Source organism: Podarcis vaucheri (genome assembly GCF_965113315.1).
Source record: "Podarcis vaucheri genome assembly, chromosome: 17".
Taxonomy (NCBI): Eukaryota; Metazoa; Chordata; class Lepidosauria; order Squamata; family Lacertidae; genus Podarcis; species Podarcis vaucheri.
In genome coordinates, this window is record NC_138755.1 from 30,760,074 (window position 1) to 30,783,314 (window position 23,241).

General features: G+C 44.1%; 1 protein-coding gene and 1 long non-coding RNA gene across 5 annotated transcripts in view; one reads left to right on the forward strand and one right to left on the reverse strand.

Moving 5' to 3' along the window:
- Positions 1-23,241, forward strand: part of PSD3 (pleckstrin and Sec7 domain containing 3) — a 138,904-nt gene that overhangs the window by 25,991 nt on the left and 89,672 nt on the right. For 2 of the 4 annotated variants that reach the window (XM_082204642.1, XM_082204643.1), the window contains one exon: positions 5,964-6,329. In XM_082204642.1, the coding sequence (XP_082060768.1) occupies positions 5,964-6,329 (366 nt within the window). Of the gene's footprint in view, positions 1-5,963; positions 6,330-13,376; positions 13,460-16,939; positions 17,162-23,241 lie in introns of those variants that run through there. The other 2 variants (XM_082204645.1, XM_082204646.1) reach the window with 2 other exon arrangements.
- LOC309522169 lies at positions 6,342-23,122 on the reverse strand. The gene is made up of 3 exons (XR_014214941.1): positions 21,917-23,122; positions 16,251-16,365; positions 6,342-11,098 (listed from the first exon to the last, which is right to left on the reverse strand). It is a non-coding gene; the product is annotated as an uncharacterized lncRNA (long non-coding RNA).

Sequence of the window (23,241 nt, forward strand, 5' to 3'; positions counted from 1 at the left end):
GCTAAGGGCTGTAGGTTTAGGAGAATTAAGAACTGTTTATCAAGCTGCCTAAAACCATTCAGCGGGTGCAGCTTGCTGAGTCTCTAGAGGGAGAGAGGTTCACTGTCTTTGTGCTACAACTACGTCTCAGGTGTTTGCCAAAGAAACTTTCAGTGGGCAAAGAACCCTGAACTAAGTTTCTCTGTAGAAGAGGCTTGCTTTGGCTGAAGCATTCCTGAAGCTATGGTAACTAGCTAGGAGGGGACTTGAGCATTATGGTGACCTGCAGCCATACAAATGAATATTTTTGCCCATTATTTATTTCAACTACAACCACATAGTTAATCTTCAAACTGTGTGTTTAGCAATGGGAACAGCACGAAACACTCTCCCCTTATTCCAATACCTGAATGCTCATTATTTAACCCAACTTTTTACAAACAACTGCCTCAAAACAACAGCATGTCTCTCTTTCATGTATTAACTGCACTAGAATGATTTGTGCATTTTTAAAAAAATGGTTAACAGATCTTGCAGATATTTTTTTCTGAACACTTCAGCTGTGAAACTCTGCACCCCCCTCCCCACCGCCTTTCATTTCTTTGGATGCTTCTATCATAGCAACAGGAAAGCTCTACCAGCTAGCAGCAAACAAATTCTGGTTCAAGGCCAGTCACAAGCTGCTTTTTGAAATGCTAAATGAATGCATCTGGCGTCACTCCCTTTTGATTATTCAGGTTATTTCAAAGCTGGTCAGAATGTTCAGCCTGGCTTCCTGACTGCAGGCAAGCTATGAATGAGAATGAGAGTTTTGCAGGAACATGGGGGGTGAAGAGGGGGGAGACACTCCCCTACCCATCACCTTGGTTTTACATCCAGCAGAAGGGGAAGTAGGGTCTAAGTGCAGACTGGGGGGTGGAGAAACTGGGTTATGAGGAGTTTGGATTTGATATCCCGCTTTATCACTACCCTAAGGAGTCTCAAAGTGGCTAACATTCTCCTTTCCCTTCCTTCCCCACAACAAACACTCTGTGAGGTGAGTGAGGCTGAGAGACTTCAAAGAAATGTGGCTAGCCCAAGGTCACCCAGCAGCTGCATGTGGAGGAGCGGGGAATCGAACCCGGTTCACCAGATTACGAGACTACCACTCTTAACCACTACACCACATTGGCTCTCTCATTTCATGAGTAGATGAAGCGTTGGAATAGCCACTGCTGAATGTGTTGGAAGGGAAATAGGTGAAACTGAGACACCTCTCAGCATCTTTGTCCTGAGACATATCTGTAGTTGGCAGAGACCACTTGGCTGGCATCTTGACAGCATTGATTGTTTGTGTTTGCTTGCCACCTGGTGTGTAAATATGCCAAGAGGAGTTTGAGTGAGTCCCATTGTGCATGTGGGCGCTCCCCTACCACGCACAGAGCTTTGGATAGGAACTGAGCGCTATTACCTTATTTAAATCGTTCATACCTCACCCTTCATTAACCCCAGAGAGGCAAACAACATTACAAATGATACCATGAAACAATATTTCATTTAAATGCAGCTTAGTCTATTGTCTGGTTTTACATTCACAACACAACTGCACTTGCCAAATGAGAGGCACCACTGGAGTCAATATGTTTGGCTGCAGAGCATCACAGCTCCATCTGTTTTGGTGCTGCTCACACCAGAGAGGGGCAGCGTTCGAGATTTGGGCTGCCACTATTGAGAATGCCCTTCACGAGGCGACTGCTCAGCTTCAGATTGGTGATTGGCTAAGGTAGCTGGAGTTGTGGTCTGACAACAACTGGACATGCAGGCTTGATGAGCACTGAACGAGGCAACCCCCTGCAGCGCTGGCACCTCCCAGATCCTGTTGTTGTTGCTCCCATCACCACTATGTTCCTGGACTTCCTCTGTCCCAGCCCTGCTATGGTTTGGAATTTGAGGGGAGAAGGGCAAATCTCTGTTGTACCTTTATTTCACAGGCACATTAGGGGGTTCTCCTTCTATGAACCTATTTTGCTTTTTTAGAACAGCTCGCTTTAGCCGCTCCTAGTCCAGAGGCAAAACCAGTTTGCTGCTGCAGCTTGGTTTCAGTTTCCTTTAACACTGTAAACTATGCAGCAGCAGTAGGCAACTTCTTTAGTTGTAGCTTGCATTCTGTCTTCATCTATATGGTAAGCAAGCAAATTAACTGTATAAACATGATGGAGGAATGAGTAATATGTGTTGCCAACCGTTAGAAGCAGAATATAATCAAGTTTATTTTATTATTATTTTTTGCAGAATTTTTTAAATTAGTTTTCAATTACATTCCAATAATAGCCTCTTTATAACAATGCCAATTTATAATTCAATTATTAATACCAATCATTCAAACACCAAATTATAAAATTTAATTAAAGTGGCTAGATTTCATGGCTTTCTAGTTTTCTTTATTTCTGCGTTCCAAAATCTTACTAGTTTCAATTACATTCCGGTCATAATAATAATCCCTTATATAACAGCTGCAAACTATATCATTGTTCTTTCCTGTGGGTAGCAATTATTCTGTCCATGGTGTTTCTTCCTGTCCTTGTAAGACATTATATCTTTCTCCCCTCGTACCCCCCACCCCGGCTTGTTGTTGTTATCCATCATTCCTTGGGCGGAGCTGATATCCCATTGTTATAACGAAGTTTAGCTTAAACTGTTTGAACAACTAACCTCCTGGATCAAACGGCAGCTGCTATATCAAATATTATTTGGTTGGCTCCATGCCTCTCAATGGAGTGTAGTCCTTTATCTGAAAAGGTGGGCCAGAGTAGTTCTTAAAATTAAATTTATTCCAGTAGACTTACTCGTGAAAGGACAGAATTTATACAGAGTCACTAGAGCGCCTTATTGCATGGGTAGGCAAACTAAAGCCCCGGGGCCGGATTCGGCCCAGTCGCCTTCTAAATCTGGCCTGCGGATGGTCCAGGAATCAGCGTGTTTTACATGAGTAGAATGTGCCCTTTTATTTAAAATGCATCTCTGGGTTATTTGTGGGGCCTGCCTGGTGTTTTTACATGAGTAGAATATGTGCTTTTATTTAAAATGCACCTCTTATTTGTGGGGCATAGGAATTCATTATAATTTTTTCCCAAAATATAGTCCAGCCCCCCCACAAGGTCTGAGGGACAGTGGACCGACCCCCTGCTGAAAAGGTTTGCTGACCCCTAGGCTGGTGCAGACAGAATGATCCTGACTCAGTTACATGAAGACAATGAATCCCCCCTTCTCTTCTCCTGCTGGGCTGAAGTGTGTTAAAATGTTACACTGGCCTCCATGTTGACCACAGTTAGGTCCCCTCTTAACCAGGAGAGCTAAAAAAAGAAGACTGGTTTGCATTATCTACCTTTAACCGTACTTAAACCATCCAATCCTTAACCATTAGTAAACGTTGTGAAGGAAGAGTGGGGGACGGTTCATAGCAGAGGGGAGGAAAAAATAAATATTTCCCCCTGTCCTGCTCCTGCTGTTTTTACCATTCTTACAGGTCAAACTACATGTGGCATTCATTAGTGAAATCAATGGGAGCTTTTTTGACAATATAAATGACAGGTGCATGAGACCAGTTCCGATCAGGCGGGATGCAAAGGGTCAAAGCCCCGCTACTTCCCATGCTAAGGTTTCAATGTGAAACAGCCCCCCTTCCATATATACATCCCAAGCAAATGGAATTATGTGCCTAATGTCATGTGCAGTTCGTCTCTATAAGACCAGGAGTTCTATGCTTCTGTGTTGGGGCCTAGTGCTGTTTTAGTCAGAGATATTAAGGCTCTGAAAGCTGGTAGATTATGGGTTTCTAAAGCAAAATCCAGTGCCAAAAGCAGATTTTGAAGGATTATCTAAATATTCTTACTATTCTGCTACCCCACCCCATCCCGAGCCATAGTCATTTGACCAAATTGCTTGGTTTACTAACAGATATTTATGGTTTTCATCAAACAGGATTCCTCTTCTCTCTCATCTTAATGGAACAATACAAGGACTGGGTTAGAAGGAAGCTGGTCTGGCGTTATGTAGACCGTCAGTTATAATCTTTGCCGCTTTCAGAGTGACTTTGAATGTGACAGTTATTTTGATAGCCTTGTTATACCCAGCATTGCTGAGGAATACAGTGCAGTTTTCAAATTGGTGGTTAAAATCAAAGCAGTTTTAGAAGGGTTCACAAAGCCATTTGATTCAAAATGGCATTCAGTTGTATCCAGACTTAGCTAGAAATCTGCTTCTTGATCTCAGGAACCAACTTGTAAAATTTAGTTCCAGTATCTTAAAAAGCGTCCAAATGCATGGTGAACAAACAAAACAAATTTCCAAAATATATAGCAGATGGAGATATCAGCAAACACAATAGTCCTTTGCTTCCCTTTTCTCTTCCTAAATACCGTATTGGCCCAAATATAAGCTGCACCCAGATATAAGCCGTACCTTTAAATTTGGGGGGAGGAGGGCAGAAAAAAAGAAAACATACCCGAATATAAGCCACTCCATTCCTGGCGCTGTTTGCTGCGCGCTCCTGGCTGCATACCGTAAGGTCGCAAATATCAGCCACACTTTAACTTTTCACGGTCGGAATTTGGGGGGAAAGTGAGGCTTATATTCAGGCCAGTACGGTAGAACTTTTGAACTTACATGCAAACAAACCACTTTAGCACTTTGCACAAACCCTGCATGCTAGAGGCATCATTGCTTGTGGTATGCACACCATCCCACTCTTGTCTCCATCCATAGGTTATATAGAGCTTCAAAATCACAGACTCATAGAACTGGAAGGGACCGTGAGGGTCATTTACCGTAGTCCATCCCCTTGTAATGCAGGAATCTTTTGCTCAAACCCATGTCCCTGAGATTAAGAGTCTGATGCTCTACCAACTGAGCAAAGCCGAGCCTGCGGGTTAATTATTTTATTTTATAGATTTTTTATTGTTAAAAAGAATCCTGCAACGCGATAATAATACAACATATTAATATTATAAAATAACAAACAGGTGTGAGCAATATTAAAATAATAGTAAGGTAAAGGTACCCCTGACCGTTAGGTCCAGTCGTGGCCGACTCTGGGGTTGCGGCGCTCATCTTGCTTTATTGGCCGAGGGAACAGGTGTACAGCTTCCGGGTCATGTGGCCAGCAGGACTAAGCCGCTTCTGGCGAACTAGAGCAGCACACGAAAACACTGTTTACTTTCCCGCTGGAGCAGTACCTATTTATCTACTTGCACTTTGACGTGCTTTCGAACTGCTAGGTTGGCAGGAGCAGGGACCGAACAACGAGAGCTCACCCTGTTGCGGGGATTCGAACCACTGACCTTCTGATCGGCAAGTCCTAGGCTCTGTGGTTTAATCCACAGCGCCACCCGCGTCACATTAAAATAACAGCAGACAATAAAACCATTTATTACAATGTAGTCCTTTTTTTGTTTTAGAAAGTTTTAGGATTCTTCTAAAAACAAATAAGCAGGGGATCACACTTATCTCCCCATGGAAGTTATTACACGGATGGGAAGAAGTGTCTAGGGAAAGGAAGCCTGTGTTAGGCCACCTTCAACTCTCTGAATAGCCATTGTCTGTCCTTTTGTTCTGTGACTTGGCTGCGATGTTTGGAGAACAGACCCAGAAGCTTCAGAATCTCCAAAAGCTAATCTGGAGTAGGGACACAAAGTGTGTCTTTTCTACGAACACAATGAGCTGATGTTCTTTCTTAGTACACATCATAATGTGCAAGCCACTTTTGTTTCTACTCGAGTACAGGGACCGGGTGGGGGGTGGAGGGAGCCAGAGGGAAAGACAAGGGTTTCTGTTCTCCATTAACACAATTGAAACCAGACGTGTAAACATTGGTACCTGGTCATCAAAAGGAAAGGCTAGTTATGTGTGTATGTGTGCGCATGAAACATCCGCAGAAGATCTGAGTGTGCCCACATGAAAACCTTAAAGCAGAAACTGAAGAGGCTGTCTTTGGTTTTGAATCCTAGGCTCATGGAGGAGGAGGAAGAGGACGACGACGACGAAGCCATCAGTGGAAGAGTGGAAGATGTCCTTGGGCAACCGCACTCCGAAGTCTCAACAGATGTGTACAGCTCCCAGTTTGAAAGCATTCTGGACAATGCCTCTTTATATTATAGTGCGGAGTCTCTGGAAACTTTATATTCTGAGCCGGATAGCTACTTCAGCTTCGAAATGCCGCTCACTCCCATGATTCAGCAGCGTATCAAAGAAGACGCTCAATTTTTAGAAAGGACTCCTGATGGGGCAATAAGAAAAGGCCACAGCGACGGGATTGCCAATGGACTAGGAGATGTGAAGGAGACGGACATCACAGAAGCTTGTCATTTAGAAAGGTAACTAAGAAATGGCTTCCGTATTACATTTGCTGTTGCTTTTGCACTGATAATGAGCTTTTTAATCCTCACGGGTAGAAGAAAGTGTTAGCTGAGTGGCACATCACAAAAAAGTGTGTGTGTGTGTGTGTGTGTGTGTGTGTGTTTAATTAGTTGCTAGTGAAATGGACCTTGGTGGGAGAAGAGTCTCTATGCTGCAGAGACCTCTGAGGGGCTGTGTGTGCTCTGTGCACAGAGCCCTACAGTGCTGCTGGGTGTTCTCCTTTCTGAAGGCTAGGCCGCTCAATGATAGAGGCATGTTTACGTGCACTCTCTGTGGACGATGTTTTTGAGCAGGCTTCCTCAACCTTGGCCCTCCATATGTTTTTGGCCTACAACTCCCATGATCCCTAGCTAGCAGGACCAGTGGTCAGGGATGATGGAATTGTAGTCTCAAAACATCTGGGGGGCCGAGGTTGAGGAAGCCTGTTTTTGAGCCTCTCTTTATCAGCACCATGTTCTTGGTTAAGCTAATAGTAGGACCAAATCTTGGAGACATTGGCTCTTTTTAATACCTGGATGGGCATGCAGTATGTTCAGTCAACTGCTTGGAACTTAAAACACAACAAATTCTGTTCATACCATATGTGCTATTAGCAAGAACCTATTTTGCCTGGTATACGAAGTAGACGGGATAAGCCTTGGTCCCAGTTTCGGTGAATCCTTCTACCTGTGGCAAAATTTAAAAAGAAGTGGATTAATCTCTCCATGACTTCGCCAGTTTCCCAAAACATGGAGATTTTGATGTTGGGAAATGTCCAAACTTATGACCTTCCCTATCCCAGCGGTGTGCAGCAGTACAGACACTGGAACGCTGTGCCACATATTCTGTCAAAGGGCCAGATATAAAGTAATGTGAAGCTTGCCGCTTCAAGCACTAGGAAACTTGTAATTTAAAACTGTAAATAGCATTTGCTCAGTTATCCCTTGTTTGCCTTCTCTTCCTCTCTGTCTTGCAGACAGCTAGAATTTAGATTGTAAGCTTCGTTGGGCAGGGACCTCTTTTGTCTGTCTGCCCTGTTTATGTTACCTTATAAAGTTCAGTGCACAGTGATGGTGCAATATAAACAAACCGTTAGTGCAGATGAGTTGATAGGCAATCTATAGCCATTGTGTCAGCTATAGGCCTCTCCCAGTGTATTATTGGTACAATGGAAGGCATGCACGCTGGCTCAGGTATCTGGGTGGGTATGTGTCGCCACTGCCATGGACAGTCTGTTAATCTTATTCATTATGAGAATAAGCCTTCAGCTCATTTAAGGAAATTCGAAGATCTGCCTTGGAACCACCAAGGCTAGAAGTGTAAGCAAATGCTGAACTAGCTGTCATAAGAAGCTTAACTCCGCATTTTCTATTTGCTGTTGGGCTGTCTTATCAACAAAGGCTTTTGGATTTCATTTTACTTTCTCTTATTAAGCCTGAGTGGTGGAAGAAAATAAGTTAACAGATAGGTGGGGCTTCTCTGAGCTTTGATGTACAGCTTCAAGGCATGGGGCACTCAGGCCTATCTCCTAATAAAAAGTACGGGGGGGGGGGAATGAAAGCTTTTAGCTTAAACATCTTGAGTGCTGGCAGTACAGCTTCCCGGTTCTGCATGTTGTAACAGAATGAAAGCTAGGGCTGAACTAATCTTCCCAGGGGAAGTTAGCAAGCCAGATTTACTTGGAAATTGGAACATAAGCTAAATATACCTCACATTTCCCCCAACTGAATGTGCTTTTAAGCTTGGCTGTGTTGTCAGTTGCTAGTTGGACATTTGTTTCTGTTTACTTATATTTTTAATTTATTTGTGCTATTTATACTATGCCTACTAACCAAACTCAATAGATATTAAAGCCTTTAACACTCTTCTGTTCCTTAGGATTTTGCAGTTTGATGCACTTGTAATGTGTACCTTTTAGAAATGTATTAGTCAGCGTCTCCTATATTGGCTGAATTTCCACATAAAGCCATGTTTTGGCAGTGCTATGTGGATGAGCTTCAGCAATAAGCTGTTCTTGCCTGCTCTTTCCTTCCATTTGAACCCGGGATCCCTGAGCTTCATAACAAGCCAGGGGAATATGATCTGCAGACCATGATGCATTTTCAAGAAGTCTTTGAGACCGCAAGAGAAATTGAGGAATATGTTAAAAGACCTTTGGCAAGCAGAGGCTGAAATAAAATCACCCTTAAATAGCAGTGCCTTGACTGACAAGCAACTTTGTGACGTGTGCTAGACGTTTCGCCCTGTCCGTTCACCATGCGTGTTTAGTGCAGCTGCATTCGAGTTCTGAATTGAGAAGCTTTTCAAGCAGCCTCCCACATGGTTGCTGTAACATGGAGAGAGCAAAGGAATTATTACACGTTAGGGCTCAGAGAACAGGCAGAGGAGAATAGCGGCCTTCAAGACAATGGAGTTTTAACAATTGCTCGATGTGGCAGCCTGTGCTGATTCATTAGGATAAGTCATGCTGTCAGTAGCAGCAAAAAAATGTTTAAAAAGGATAAGGAAACCTGGGAGAACGCTGAGCAGCCAATAGGTGTCCCCTTTGAGCTGCTGTGAGGAGTTCAGTATGGTATTCAGAACAGCATGCTTTTGCAGCTTCTTGGTTCAAAGGTAGCTCAGGCTCCAAATGATACGGTCAACAGCAACATAGCAACCCCCATTTATATACACAGGGCAGGTTGGGAATCAACTGACTCGCATGGGAGACGAAATGGGCTGCAACAAGGGAGGCACAGTTGAAGAGAGGCAGATTACACAACAGATTGCAGCTCTTAGTACTGAGTGGGACCTGCTGGAATCTGAGCTTTTTTTTGGTGGCCTGTGCAAACCCACCTTCCGTTTTGTTCTTGCTCACACTAGAGTGTGACAAAGAGACTGAACCTAGGAACTGACTTTACCTACTTATTTTTATATTGCACTGTGCTTGTGGCTGAGTAGGTGTGATAGCTAAGCTCGCTGTGCAGTTACTTGCAATCCAGTTTATGCAGCGGAACAGGAAGTTTGCTGGATGCGCAGAAATCAAAACCTCACATGGGGTGGCTTATGACTGAGAACAGGTCCAAGGAGAGAAACTAAGGGAGACTTAAGAGCAAGAATTTGAAAGGAAGGTGCAGAGTATGCAATGGACTGAGAGATGAAGGGGTCAGTGGAGAATGAGGTTTGAGGACAAGGAAGGAGGAGACAAAGAATTGATGCAGTGTGATAACATGGGAAGCACAACAGTGCTAAAACAAGTTTTATAAGTCCACAAAAGTTATTAGCCTCCGTAATGTTTTGCTAGCCTGGTGGGGGCTGACAGAAGAGGGCTGGAGAGCTACATTTCTTCCTTTAGTAGCAACCCATTTGGTTTCCATGTTAGGTACAGAGGAGGGATCCTCACTTACCAACTTGAAATTCCTGATCACCTATGGTTACCGGGCTAGTATTTAAATGCAAATCTCTTTGTGTGGATGTTTTGAAAAAAACAACAACCCCAATATCTTTATTAAATACTGCATGATCAAACAAAAAAGGGAAAGGCAAGGTTTAATAACTCCAGAACTCTGTGGAACGTGGTCCCCTAATAACAGAGGTCTGGTTTTCTTACTTGCGATTGAATTGATGTGCTTAATCTCCTTTTCGAGCTTCTGTTCCTGTGCTACTTGCCCTTCTAGCTTTTATATGAAGTGTTTTTGGTTTGCTGTTTGCCATGTTAGAAAACTCCAATACAATATATGTTATAATAATAATAATAATAATACTTCCAGAATGGTTGAATGTGAAAGGAGCAACAACATCTGTGAGGCACTTGAGATGAAGAGGGGCTAAATACTGTGGGGCAAGAGAATGTGAAATGCTAGGGAGACTGTTGAGGGACAGGGTAGAAGAAGGAAGTGGAACAAAGTAGGCTGTGGCCTGAAAAGGCATAAATCTGAGGAAATTATTTTTTGGGGTGGAGATGTGAACAACAGCAGAACCAAGGGGTAAGTGGGACTGAGGTAGAATTACACATAAGGGGTTAGAGGTAGGAGAAGTTGTGTTTTCTTGAAGGAAGTGGACGGGCAAGGGGAGGGACTGGAGATTGGAGGTTAAGGATAGGTTTCCTTTGAGGAGAATTTATCGACCCGAATATTGGAATTTTGCCACAGAAGGGTTTGTGACCTGGCCATCTTAAGGGGCCCCATTGTGGACTAGGAAGCAGTGAGCGATGGCGGGGGCTGAATGTCACAGACTGGCTTGAAGTAGCCAGCGCATACTTTGGCTCTAGACTTCCAACATTCATGTACACTCGCATGCAAAATACCCATCAGTATCATGGGCAGGTTGGTGTTGAGGGGAGGGCTTTTTACTATGAAGACTTCCAGCAGAAACAGTTTGCCCCGTACATGAAGTTTTATTGCGCTCCCCTGAAGGATCCCTGACAGTGAGGGTTAGGTTGCACAGAGTCAGGGATCCTTGGCAATTTTTTGCCCTTAGGACAGTAGCGTTCCCTCCTCCCTCAGGACTCGAGGGTTGCCATTGGCGACTGTTCCTGTTCCCTGCCTCAGCTACTGGAAATCAGGCCACGCCACATCCCCTTAGTCCCATCCTTAGTTCTCTGTTTTGGTCATGGTAGGGGCAGGCTGTGTGAGAAAAGAGACCACTTGCTACTCTTGTGTAACAATATACCGTTCCTCACACGTTTAAGTCCTCAGATATATGCGAATTTATCTCAGGTAAACACAAGTGAGAGGATTTCAAGCCCCCTTCAGCCAGGAGAGTTGTCCTCAAAAACAAATGAAGACAATGGCCTCAGTCCAAGGGAGCCCTCTCTGAACTTAAGTCACAATATCTCAATATCTGCCTGCTCTCCATGGAAGCCAGTAATCCGATAAAGGTTTATGTCTTTGTGGCCTGTCCTGTTACGGTGCTGATGGCTGACTCCCGTTGACCACCGTTTATCAGGGCTTCTACATCTGGAACCAGTACGATGTGGCGAAGTAATGTTCTTACTACCGCTAACTCCAACCCACCTGCTTCCTAGTTTCTCTCATTCTCCTCAGGAAAGACAGCAGCCACTGTAAGGAGAACGAGATAAGTGGTTTGGGACGCAGGCAGGCTCATGAATGAGCTCAGGTGCCCAATCCCAGGGAACAACAGGTAGAGCTCGTGAGTGTGTGTGTCTGCCTCCCTGTCTATCTCCTCACAGGGGCCATTGCGTTTCCTGAGGGAAAAAACAAGTCAGTCAGTTGCATGCATGAGCTCAGAGGCCCAAGCATGGAGCACAGCTGTTATAGCACCATGGCGTCCTTCAGAAATATGCTCCAGTTGCTTCACTCTGTGACTGGGCCTCCAAGCTCGTGTGTGTTCCTACCCGCCTTCCATTCTTTTAGGGCATAGTAGGAACAGCTGCAGAGCAAAACCCAGGAAACATCAAGGCAGGGTCTTCTTGTTGCACCCTTCCTTCTGCTCACAACCTGGCCCCTATGGTCTTGGGCCAGGTGGTCTCGCTTTCCCACCTTTATTCTGTTCTATTTGCAAAGGAATCTCTTCCACAATATCCCTCCTATTCCTACAAATGGCACAGATCGGCTCACAGCGGCTGCTAGACCCCTCTCCTCCTGGTAACGTATAACCCCTCTGTGCCACTGTTTTTGGTATTCAGCTTGCCATTAGCAGGGAGCTCATGGAGGGAGATAAAAGGCTTGATTCTCCCCATCCTTGGTCCCACATAGGGCTATCCCACTCCAGCATTACCACAGTCTTACATGGTAAAATAGGCTGAGAATGATTTGCCCAAGGCTGCCTAGTGAGCTTGGTGGCTTAGTGGAGACTGAAGACTGCTTGTGTGGGAACAGACTTTGGCTAGCTGCTGCCGACTGACCAGTAATGGCCAGCAGGTAATTGTTTTTCCGAGTTGCTTCATTGCTTCCAACAGAAGCAACGCAGAAGATAGCACGTCTTCTCCTTGAAGACATCTTCTTAAATCTTGTGTGTGTTTATAGGTCTGGAGAGGGGCCAGACATAGAACTCGAAGCCTGCACCAGGCCACGAAACTACTACGTATTTAGTAAATTCAGTACTGATAGTGTCCTCTTCATTGACCCATTTCTGCTGTCCTTCTAGGTAAGGAACATAGGAAGTTTCCTTATACGGTGGTACCTCGGCTTACATATGCTTCAGGTTACATACGCTTCAGGTTACAGACTCTGCTAACCCAGAAATAGTACCTCAGGTTAAGAACTTTGCTTCAGGATGAGAACAGAAATCGGGTGGCGGCGGCGGGAGGCCCATTAGCTAAAGTGGTGCTTCAGGTTAAGAACAGTTTCAGGTTAAGAACAGACCTCCGGAACGAATTAAGTCCTTAACCCAAGGTACCACTGTACAAGAATCGCCTGTCTTTCTGGCTGCGGAGTTCAGGCAAGGGTTTATCCCAGCCTTATCTAGAGATGCGAGGGAATGCAAATTGTGACGTTTGACTCCCATCCATTTAGAAATATTTTTTAACTTTAACATGGACTTGAAGCGTCAAAACAGGTTGGTAAGCATGTCTGATAGCTAGTGGATGTTCAGAGGACCAGATTGGAGAAACCAGCTGGTCCTTTGAAAACCAAGATATGAGCAAGAAGACCAGAGCTCAGCAGGAAATGGATTTTCTGTCTCAATACTGAAGAATCTGTCAGAAGGGAGATGTAATCCCTTTGTATCCTTTTTTTTTTTTTTAAAAAAAGATGCCAGGTAGATTTTAGATCAGAGGCCAGTTGCCTAAGAGTGTGTGTGTGTGTGTGTGGTCGTTTATGAAGCTCTGACGGCTGTGGTGCAAAGCAGAGCCAGACTCTAAATGTTGGTTAGAGATCAGCTGATCGACAGGAGGAATGATGTGTGGCAGTAATGTTATCCAATCCTTTAAATGAACGAGCAAAAGGGGACCAACCTTTTTCTCCATGCGGTTCAGCTGTTAGGGGCTGAGTTTCAGGGAGAGGGGGGCTTGAGAGGCGAAGCCTCTCTGTGAAAGTGAGTCACATGGCTTTGAAATTAAAAAGACTGATTAGCAGTAGCTTGTGGGCTAAGGAGTCCCTATGGGCTCCTTTGTGTCTGGGTGTTTCTCTCCGCCTGGCCTATCAGCGGCTGACCTTGGCTACGTTCAGTAAGTCTGCGCCCAAACTCTGCATGGCTTCAGTGTACTTGCTGTGACATTGGGGGGGGGGAGCAGTGTTCTTTTGATCGCAAGGTGGGAGAGGCATAGCTGGGAGAGAGAGAGGCCTTGGCTGCTCTGAAATCAGTTAGCATGCATGTTTTATGTAGGATCTTGGCTGAGTTTCCCCTAAAGGGCGAGGTTGTTTTTGAAAAGGGGAACTCTCTCTTAAACTTAGTTCAGTTACTATGTGATCTCACTTCCAAATAAGCTGCAGCATCCAACAAAAGAGAGAATCTGCTATTTCTGGAAGGATATTTCCACTCTTGTGTTTCTGTTTTTGTTTTTGTCTTGCCTTGGAGTTCGCTAGCTAGCATTTGAAGAGACAGGGCAGCTATTGCAGGAGGTTTAGCCAATTGAATGCATATGAGCCAGCTTTATATAGATAAGATATAGATACACACACACACACACACACACACACACACACACACACACACACACACACACCCCTCAGCAAATTGATCCAGATCTGCTCCTATGGTTGCCATCCCAGAAATGAAAGAGGGAGGGGGCAGGGGAATGAATGATGTCTGTGGCGTTTAGAGGCCGCTTAGGGGTATAAAAAGGGGAATTGGGGCCTTGTCTTACCACCAGTACAGACACATGATATTTTGCACCCTCTTCTCTTTAATTAAGATAGGATTAAAGTCTACTTGGAATGTCTTCTGTTCAAGCCTCACTGGAAGGAAGCCTTTCTGTGGCTAGTACAACAGTTGTATATCTTGTTTTTTTAAAACAGCTTTGAGACCTACATGGTTTAAAGCAGGATACATTAAAAAAAATAAAAATAACGACACATATGCAATTAATTCAGTATCTCTTCTGAGCCTCAGAGCAAGACTGTTTTACCTTAGGGCAATTCCATTGTTCTGCACATGTTTCCTATCTATTAAGAATGCAATAAGAGTCCCACTGGATCAAACCAGGATCCATCTAGACTAGCAGCCTCTGTGACAGCTGCAAGGCAATCTGACTTTGGGAAACTGACAAGCAGGGCATGAAATCAACAACCCCTCTCCTGTTCTTTGGCTCCAGCAGCTGGTACTTGGAGGTATCCAAACTCTGAAGTGGATGTATGTGTATTAGGAGGTAGGACTCTGTGTGCGTGTACGTACGTACATGTACTTACATGGCGTTATAGGCACCTAGGAGCAGAAGATATGGAGATGTGTATGTGTATGTACACAAGCAGGGTGTGAAAGTGGTGTAGGAGGTGACAAACTGAGACCCAATTTCTTGCTGGTTATTGTTTTGCGTCCTAGCTCAGATGAAATAGGCAACTTTTTCACGCGCACACTTAAATAAAATGGCCATTACACTGAATGAAGTGACAACTTTTGATGTAGGTTGGGAGTACAGCACGTGCTGCAGGGCAGGAAGGCAGATAGAAGAACTTGCCTTATTCAGAGTTAGAATGATGGCCTGCACCTGCTTCACTGGTCTTCAGTTCGTGGGTCAAGACTCACTACAGGGTCACAACTTGACCTAAGGTGGTTTACAACACAGCAGCGGCACTACCACCCCACGTATATTTGGTGAACTATTAAAATATGGGTACCCAAATGCATATTTGAGTTAAATGTGAGCCCCAGGTCTGAAATAGTTGAAGACTACTGCTGAATCTCTTCCTGCCTTGTACCCAATTCAACTTTGAAGGGGGAGGGGGAGGGATTTATGCATGTTTCATATATTTGTTTATAAAGTACTGGTTACATGCATGATATTTTACAACGCAAGAGAAACACAAAATAATATGTTTTTTTAAATGGACTGCCTCAAGTTTCCTTCTGTTCCTTTCTAATTAGAAATGTGACATTCTAATGTTTTATGTGGAAGAAACATAGAGGAAGGAGGGATGGAAGAGAGAAGGATAACATGTACCATCCGTTAGACTTAGTTTTTGGATACAGCCAACATTTATGTGGGGTTTATGTTCCAAGGCACTGCGCACTTATGTGAAATTGTGTACAGTGGTACCTTGGGTTAAGTACTTAATTCGTTTGGAGGTCCGTTCTTAACCTGAAACTGTTCTTAACCTGAAGCACCACTTTAGCTAATGGGGCCTCCTGCTACCGCCGCGACGCCGGAGCGCAATTTCTGTTCTCATCCTGAAGCAAAGTTCTTAACCTGAAGCACTATTTCTGGGTTAGCGGAGTCTGTAACCTGAAGCGTATGTAACCTGAAGCGTATGTAACCTGAGGTAGCACTGTATATTGGTAACACCACTGGAAAAGCTTGCAAACGCCCTCTAAACTTCCTTGCTCAAACCTCAACTCTCCATAGGCTTCAAAGCTTAGTGCGAAGTATCCCTAGAGTTAATACTGTATAGTCTATCTTCACAGCAACCCTGTGAGGTAGGTTAAGCTGAGGGGGACCTTGGGACCGCCACACATGCCTAATCAGTCTACCTCACAGGGTTGTTGTGCGGATGGTGGGAGTAAGAGCACAGTGCCTGCTACCTTGAGCTTCTCAAGGAAAGATGGGGCGCTCTATAGAATTGGGGGCTATATAGAAGAGGCAGGTTTTAAGATGGGCTTTCAGTGAGCGGTAGTACCATTTGAGGAAGGGAGATTTGGGGTGAAGAGGCAGGAAGTGAGAATTGATAGAGTTGTTTGAGAGCAGGTGAGAACAGAAAATAGCTCAGGCTTTTAAGTGACAAAAATAGAAATATTAGTATATATAACAAGGGAGTGAAATTCCTGGGTGGAAAAACTGCTCCAGCTTTGTAGAATCCCAGTACCTTTCAATCTCTGCAGCATAGCTCTTTTCATCTGTCTTTTAGTGAGACGCTAGTCAGACTGGTGCATGCAGGCTCAGAATTTAACAGCGTGGCTTCTCTGATCCATTAGTTAGGTCTGTCAGTAAAAAAAAAAGATAAAGAAATGCCACCACCCTTTGCATTCTTGCTAGTTAACTCTGCTGTTCTCAGCTGTCTACCTAGAGTGATAGCTGCAATCACTTGCACTGAAATTCAGGGTTCTCCTTTCTCCTCACCCCTCCAAACTTAGCGTGACCACTAGGAACCAGTATTCAAGCTGTTTGGCGGCATAGCTGATAAAGAAGCTGATTTGCAAAGGGGAAAGGTTAGTTTGCTGGAGCTGCTAGTGTTTTTGTTTTTGTTTTAAAAAAGAGTTATGCAGCCGGCAAGCATGAAACGTTTGTATTCCATTACGCCGCCCCTCCCTCCCACCTTCGGGGAAAAAACACCACCACCTATTTGAAAAGGAATTGTAAATGCTGTATTTTTGGAGCAGCTGTTTCTCTCCTCTAGAGGACAGAATTTAATCCAGAATTGTAGAAATAGCTTGAGCTGCTCTTTGTTCTGGTCTCCAAATGGTTAAAGGGAATGTTAAGGGGGGGTTAGGGGTGACTTCATTGTATATTGTGCTTCTTTGAAGCAGGCCTGTTGGAGGGATGTTATGTTAGGGAACTAGGAAGAAGGGGAAGGAAGTCCTTAAATTTGTTTTAAGTTTTGATTCCTGCTCCCCAAGGGATGCATAAAAGCAGAAACTTGTGTATGATGTGTGTTTATTCCTCTTTCTGAAGCATGAGAAGGTATCAGTGGAGAGAAAAGAATTGCTGAGCAGATAGAATGCACTGATAACACGTTTGCCAAGGGCATAGTTACCGGCTAACCATTTTCCAAGCCAGGTAATTAGATATTTCCCTACTTCTTTTTCAGTTAACTGTGATTTAGCAGGAAAAAAATATGCAACTTCACTCTGAGAATCAGCCTAAGACATGCTGCTTTTGAAAATCAAGTTTGTGACTATAAAGTCAAGAACGGTGTCTATATCTAGCAATGCATTAACAATGCATTGTGAGATAATTAAAATGTTATTCTCCTTGCACCAATTAAGGTTTCATTTCTAAATCTGCTTGCTAGGGAGTAAGCACCATTGGAGATAGTGTGACTTAACCACTTTGAGGTTGAATATAAATCCTTGTGTTTATATACAGTTAATTAAGATGAATCATTAGGGATTAGTGAAGCTACCAAGGCCCATAATTACTTTCTGCTATTTACCTGGGCCTAAGATGCCATGAATTCTCCTTTTAGCTGAACTCTGATAGCCTGCTGATAGATTTCAATAAGCTTGACCCCATCATGCTATACAGCCTTATATTGCCCTGCCAATTGTAAATTAAATCAAACCTTAAATTCTTCTTCTTACAATTACCTTGTTTTTCTTATAATTGAGAGAGATGCATAATGTATACATGATGAAGTTCTTGCACATATAGACACAATTCCACTTTGGGAAGTGTGGTGCAAATGGTATAGAGGCTGTTCATTTAAACAAGAATTTGTTTTACACATGATTCTATCAAACCTTTCAAAAATTAGATTTTAAGGAGAAGCAAACTGTCATTATCAGTAAAATATCAAACAAACTGCCCATTGTGGCAAGGGTTGTGTTTATTGGTTTAATCCTGCTTTCATGCATGGGATAGCCTTGATCCTCTTATCACAGTTATCCTATAAAGTTAGGCTTTGCGTCCACTAATCTAGACACCCACTAAGGTGCTTGAGCGTGTGGCTGGACACTTAATAGATGTACCTGGATGAAACAGAGTACAGTGGTGCCTCGCAAGACGAAAAGAATCCGTTCTGTGATTCTCTTCGTCTAGCGGTTTTTTCGTCTTGCAAAGCAAGCCCATTGACGGATTAGCGCTATTAGCGGCTTATCGGCTTATCGGATCAGCTGATAAGCGGCTTAGCGGCTTAGAAAAAGGGGGGGGAGGAAAAACCCCCCGCAGGAACTCGCAAGACATTTTCGTCTTGCGAAGCAAGCCCATAGGAGATTCGTTTTGCGAAGCACCTCCAAAACGGAAAACCCTTTCGTCTAGCGAGTTTTCCGTCTTGCGAGGCATTCGTCTTGCGGGGCACCACTGTACCTGCCACTCTGGGCAAGTCCCAACGAAATATTAAAAACACGATAAAACCTCAAACATTAAAAACTTCCCTGTACAGGGCTGCCTTCAGATGTCTTCTAAAAGTCATATACTGTAGTTGTTTATCTGTTTGACATCTGATGGGAGGGCGTTACACAGGGTGGGCGCCACTACCGAGAAGGCTCTTTGCCTGGTTCCCTGTAACTTTACTTCTTGCAGTGAGGGAGCCGCCAGAAATAAGTAATCTGCACATTCATTAGGGATTTTCTCCTGTTTTACTTGCTGGCTGCTAATTGAAACCAGTGCTTAAAAATGTTTATGTATTTGTCAGAGAGAAAGTGGAGGAAGGGAGGAGGATGTTGGCGTAGGGAGTCCATGATTCTCTTGGGCTACAGCAAAGCAGACAGACCTCAGATGTGTGCCAGCACACGTTACTATAACTTGACCGAGTCAGTTAAGTGCTGTGGGAAATAAGTATGTTAGTATCAAATTTTATTTCGGTCACAGACCAGCATAAGATAAAACATACGGATAAACTGAACACATAAGGCTTAAAACAGGTAAGGAATAAAAACTAGTAATTAAAAGGTGATTATATTGTACATATTTTAAAAGATAGAAACAGAGACAAACAGTTAAAAGCGACTATAAGGGAGGGAGCATGAAGGTCTTATATTTGGGGCCTAGTTCATGTTAAATAATGAAGGGATCCCAAAAGGCGCCGCTTATCCCAATTGTCTCTTCTCAGTGCAGGTAATTCTCTGTGTCTCATCAGGTTCAGTGCCCGAGTTACCTAAGTTACCATTTAAAATATTGCAATACAGGTAAGAATTTATATTGGCAACATTATTTAAACATGCACCCTAAAAGCAAACTCGTTGCCTCTAAGAGTGTAGTGGAGGGGTCCTCAAACGTTTTCAGCAGGGGGTCGGTCCACGGTCCCTCAGACCTCGTGGGGGGTCAGACTATATTTTGGAAGGGGGGGGGAGAAGAACGGCAGCGGGGGGATGATGAGCTGTGTGTGAAAGGGCTCCGGAGAGGGGCTGGCAGCAACAAAGCCCAGCTCCCTTCCTCCTCTAGACAGGGCAGGGAGAAGCCAGGAGGAGGGAGGGAGGAGGTGCTGCCGCTGTGTGAGGGAGAGGGAAAGAATGCGCACGCTGGCGATCCACGCAGCGATTCCCGGACCGTCCGCGGGCCGGATTTAGAAGGCAATTGGGCCTGATCCAGCCTGCAGGCCTTAGTTTGCTGACCTATGGTGTAGTGTACCAACAATTCTAAATTAAACAAACGAACGCGCCCCAGCTACCAGTATGCTGGAAACACAGCAGTAAGGAGTTAAGGGTCGGTCTGTCGGTCCACCTCAGATTTGGCCTGCTTTTTTCCTGCAGCAGGATACAAACAACCCTTTGCGGTAGGTTTTCTTAGCCTGAGACACAGACACTTCACCATAGCAACTCAGCTTTCTTCCTGTTAGACTTGAGGCTTTTCAGCTGTGGATGAGAAAGCTTTGTAAACCAGAATGCGTAAGTTATTTTAAAGGAAACCTATAACTGTTCCTTTGCAGTGTGGTGAGTTCAGCAGGTTGGGGCCGTTCTTTCTCTCTCTCCTCTCGCCCTCCCCGTCCCCTCCTTGTCATTGTCTTTTTGGCAGATTTCCACTGTGTGAGTGAGTGAATTAATGGCACAGAGGTTCTGTTCATAGGCTGATAGGCGCAGAGCGACTTTGCAGCATTATTCTGGAGTTGTGTGTGGGAGCAGCTGGGTCACTCCTATCACAGAAGCGTGAGCTTCTTCAAAGCATACCTTTTGAAGGCCATTTTCGTGTAGGACTTCAAAGTGCAGCATCGAATGGTGTGTAAGCCAGGTTAACGCAGGGTAATGCAATTTATCAAATACTGAGAGTGGGGATTTGTTTACCGTCTTGATTCTTTTTTCAAGAGAAAAAGTTAATTAACAAGGAAGTCGTTCCTTAGCATCTGATGAATTTCCATCCTATGCAGACGCCTCCTCAGTCTGTCATGTTGATTCTCACATGCGACATTCTTACGCATATCGTGTTCTATCTGAGTGCTGCAACTGTTGGTAGGATATTTGCAACTAAAGATAAATTGCAGGGTGTGTTCTTTTAATCTTTTATATGAAACAACTTTCAAGTTCACCATTTTGAAAGCAGAACTTTATTTTTGCCATGAGAGCTGTTCTGAGAATAGTCACACTGATCAGAGGCATTTAGATGTTTATCAGACCAATCCCATAAAATGAAACAATAAAAAATAAACAAAAAGAAAGAGAACTGTCCTTCATAACACTGTGCCTTGACTGATTGTGAGGGTGCACACTTTTTGGAAGGCAAAGATGCAGAGCTAATCAGATGGTTGCAAGCTTTGACCTAGCCACTGATAAAAAATCTAGACGTCTAAAACTTTGAGGGGATCAGCAGTTGTTTTTAGTTTTTGTTCAGTATTTTTTTTTTACTGTAATTTTTTTTTTTAAAGATGCCTTTAACACTTTTTATCCAGCTTTTCCACCTAGTTTTATAACATTTATTTCAAAAGATGATGTGTCCCCAGAGCAGGCAAAAGCGAGGGAGGGGGTTATCAAGGACACGTGTGTATACATATCTGTTCTAGGAAGTAAATATACACATTCAGCACTGCTGGCCATGTTAGCATCCATTTATCAAAGAGTTCCATATGGGCTAGTCTTCCATATTGGTTTCTATTCACTCTGCCAAATGGGCAAAAAACTCCTTTGCTAGTCTGTTGCTTCTGTATCTTTCTGGTTGAGTACAGAGGCGTAGAAGAATCATAGAATTGTAGGGTTGGAAGGGGTCCCAGGGGTCATCTAGTCCAACCCCCACTCCATTTCTTCTCCACTCCACTCCACTCCACTCCACTGAGAAGTGGAGAGAAGCAATTCTGAATTTGAATCCGCCCTTCATTCTTCCACTGGGCTGAAGAGTAAGACAAATTAGCTTTTCCATACCCACTTCAATTCTCAGGTACTCCAGCAATGAAGAAGCGAATCTGAAATCATCATATCTTCATGGGCCTTTTTGCAGCATCGCAAATAGCATCTCAGTTAGCTGAAATGCAAATCCACTCATTTATTTATTCTGTGTGGGCTGATTCCTGGGACAATGCAAATGTGTATTCTGTTATTGCTGGCCGTAATCCAAGCGCCTGGCTCCTGGCAGCAACACTGAGCGATGGCCACACAGTGCTGTTGTGGCCGCGGCGGCAACAAAGGCATGTTTTTCAGGCCGCTTCACAAGCGTTGAGCCTGTCAGCCCATATGAACAGGTGGCAGACTTTTTTGTTATTATTCTTTTGCATTTGGTGCTACAAGGCACCTAGATATTTCATGCTGGCCCCTAGGAATGTGTCGGTGTGGGTTTTCTTTGGACAAGTTCTATGCATTGCTACGTCCTAGGAATTTCAAACATTTTTTCCTGGATTATAGATATAAACACAAAGGTGCCTGGTAAGTAACCAGACTCCCTAGAACTCACATCCTGCTTCTGAGCTTCCCAGAAGCATCTGTCGGACTCCTGTTAGAAATGGAAAGCTGGGTTAGATGGACTTTGGTTTGAGCCAGCAAGGGATTTCTTATATTCAGAAATACAAATGTATGCGAGGCGTTCCAGTTTCCTCACTGTGGGCTTTCCCCCTTCCCTTATTTTATCATACTTGCATTCCACATTTTGCCCAAGGAGCTCAGGGTAGTGTGTGCCCCTTATTTATACATACAACAGGTAGAGAAAATAAAGTGTGCTTTGCCCAGAAACTTGAATGCAGGCCTCGTTAAGTTCAGATCCAGTGTGCCATGATAGTCTTCTCAAAACAAAAAGGAATAGTTTAAATGATTTCCACAATGTATGTATATTTATTTGAGAATTTATAGACTACCCTTCTAATAGGTGTGCATATTTGGCGTGGCTTGCATCCAATAAAATAATGTGATTTCATGGTAAGTTCACCACAGAAAATATAGGCTGGAAGACAAAAGTTGTCACCAAACAGCAGAAGACTGGAAGGGAAAGGAGATTCCAGCTAAGCGCGCAGAAGAACTTTCTGGCAGTAAACTTTCTGTTTGATAGTGGAACAGACCCCCGTGAGAGGTGATGGACTCTACTTCCTTGGAGGGGTTTTTTGGCAGAGATTGAATGGTCACCTGTCATGCATGATCTAGTTGAGATTCCTGTGATGTAGGGGTTAAAAGGTAAAGGTACCCCTGATTGTTAGGTCCAGTCGCGGACGACTGTGGGGTTGCGTGCTCATCTTGCACTATACACCGAAGGAGCCGGCGTTTGTTCGCAGACAGCTTTGGGTCATGTGGCCTGCATGACTAAGCCACTTCTGGAGAACCAGAGCTGCACATGGAAATGGCGTTTACCTTCCCGCCGGAGTGGTACCTATTTATCTACTTGCACTTTGATGTGCTTTCAAACTGCTAGGTTGGCAGGAGCTGGGACTGAACAACGGGAGCTCACCCCGTCGTGGGGATTCAAACCGCCGACCTTCTGATCGGCAAGCCCTAGTCCCTGTGGTTTAGACCACCACCACCCGTGTCAATGTAGGGGTTAGGACTAGGTTATCAGCAGGGTCTCAACTAAATCTACAATTCTATAATTCCAACGACTCAGCTGTTGAGTGGTCAGGTGAGCGTTGCTGCCCCCCATGCATTGGTCTGGGTCTTTAGATGTCACTTACACAAGTGTGTCCAAATATGTCACACCCACTATGGAACAGAATTCCTTGTGATGTAATTTCTGCAGAATGCCACCCGTCTAGAATGTCCGGTGGAACTTCCTCAAGTCATGTGGTGGTGTGCATG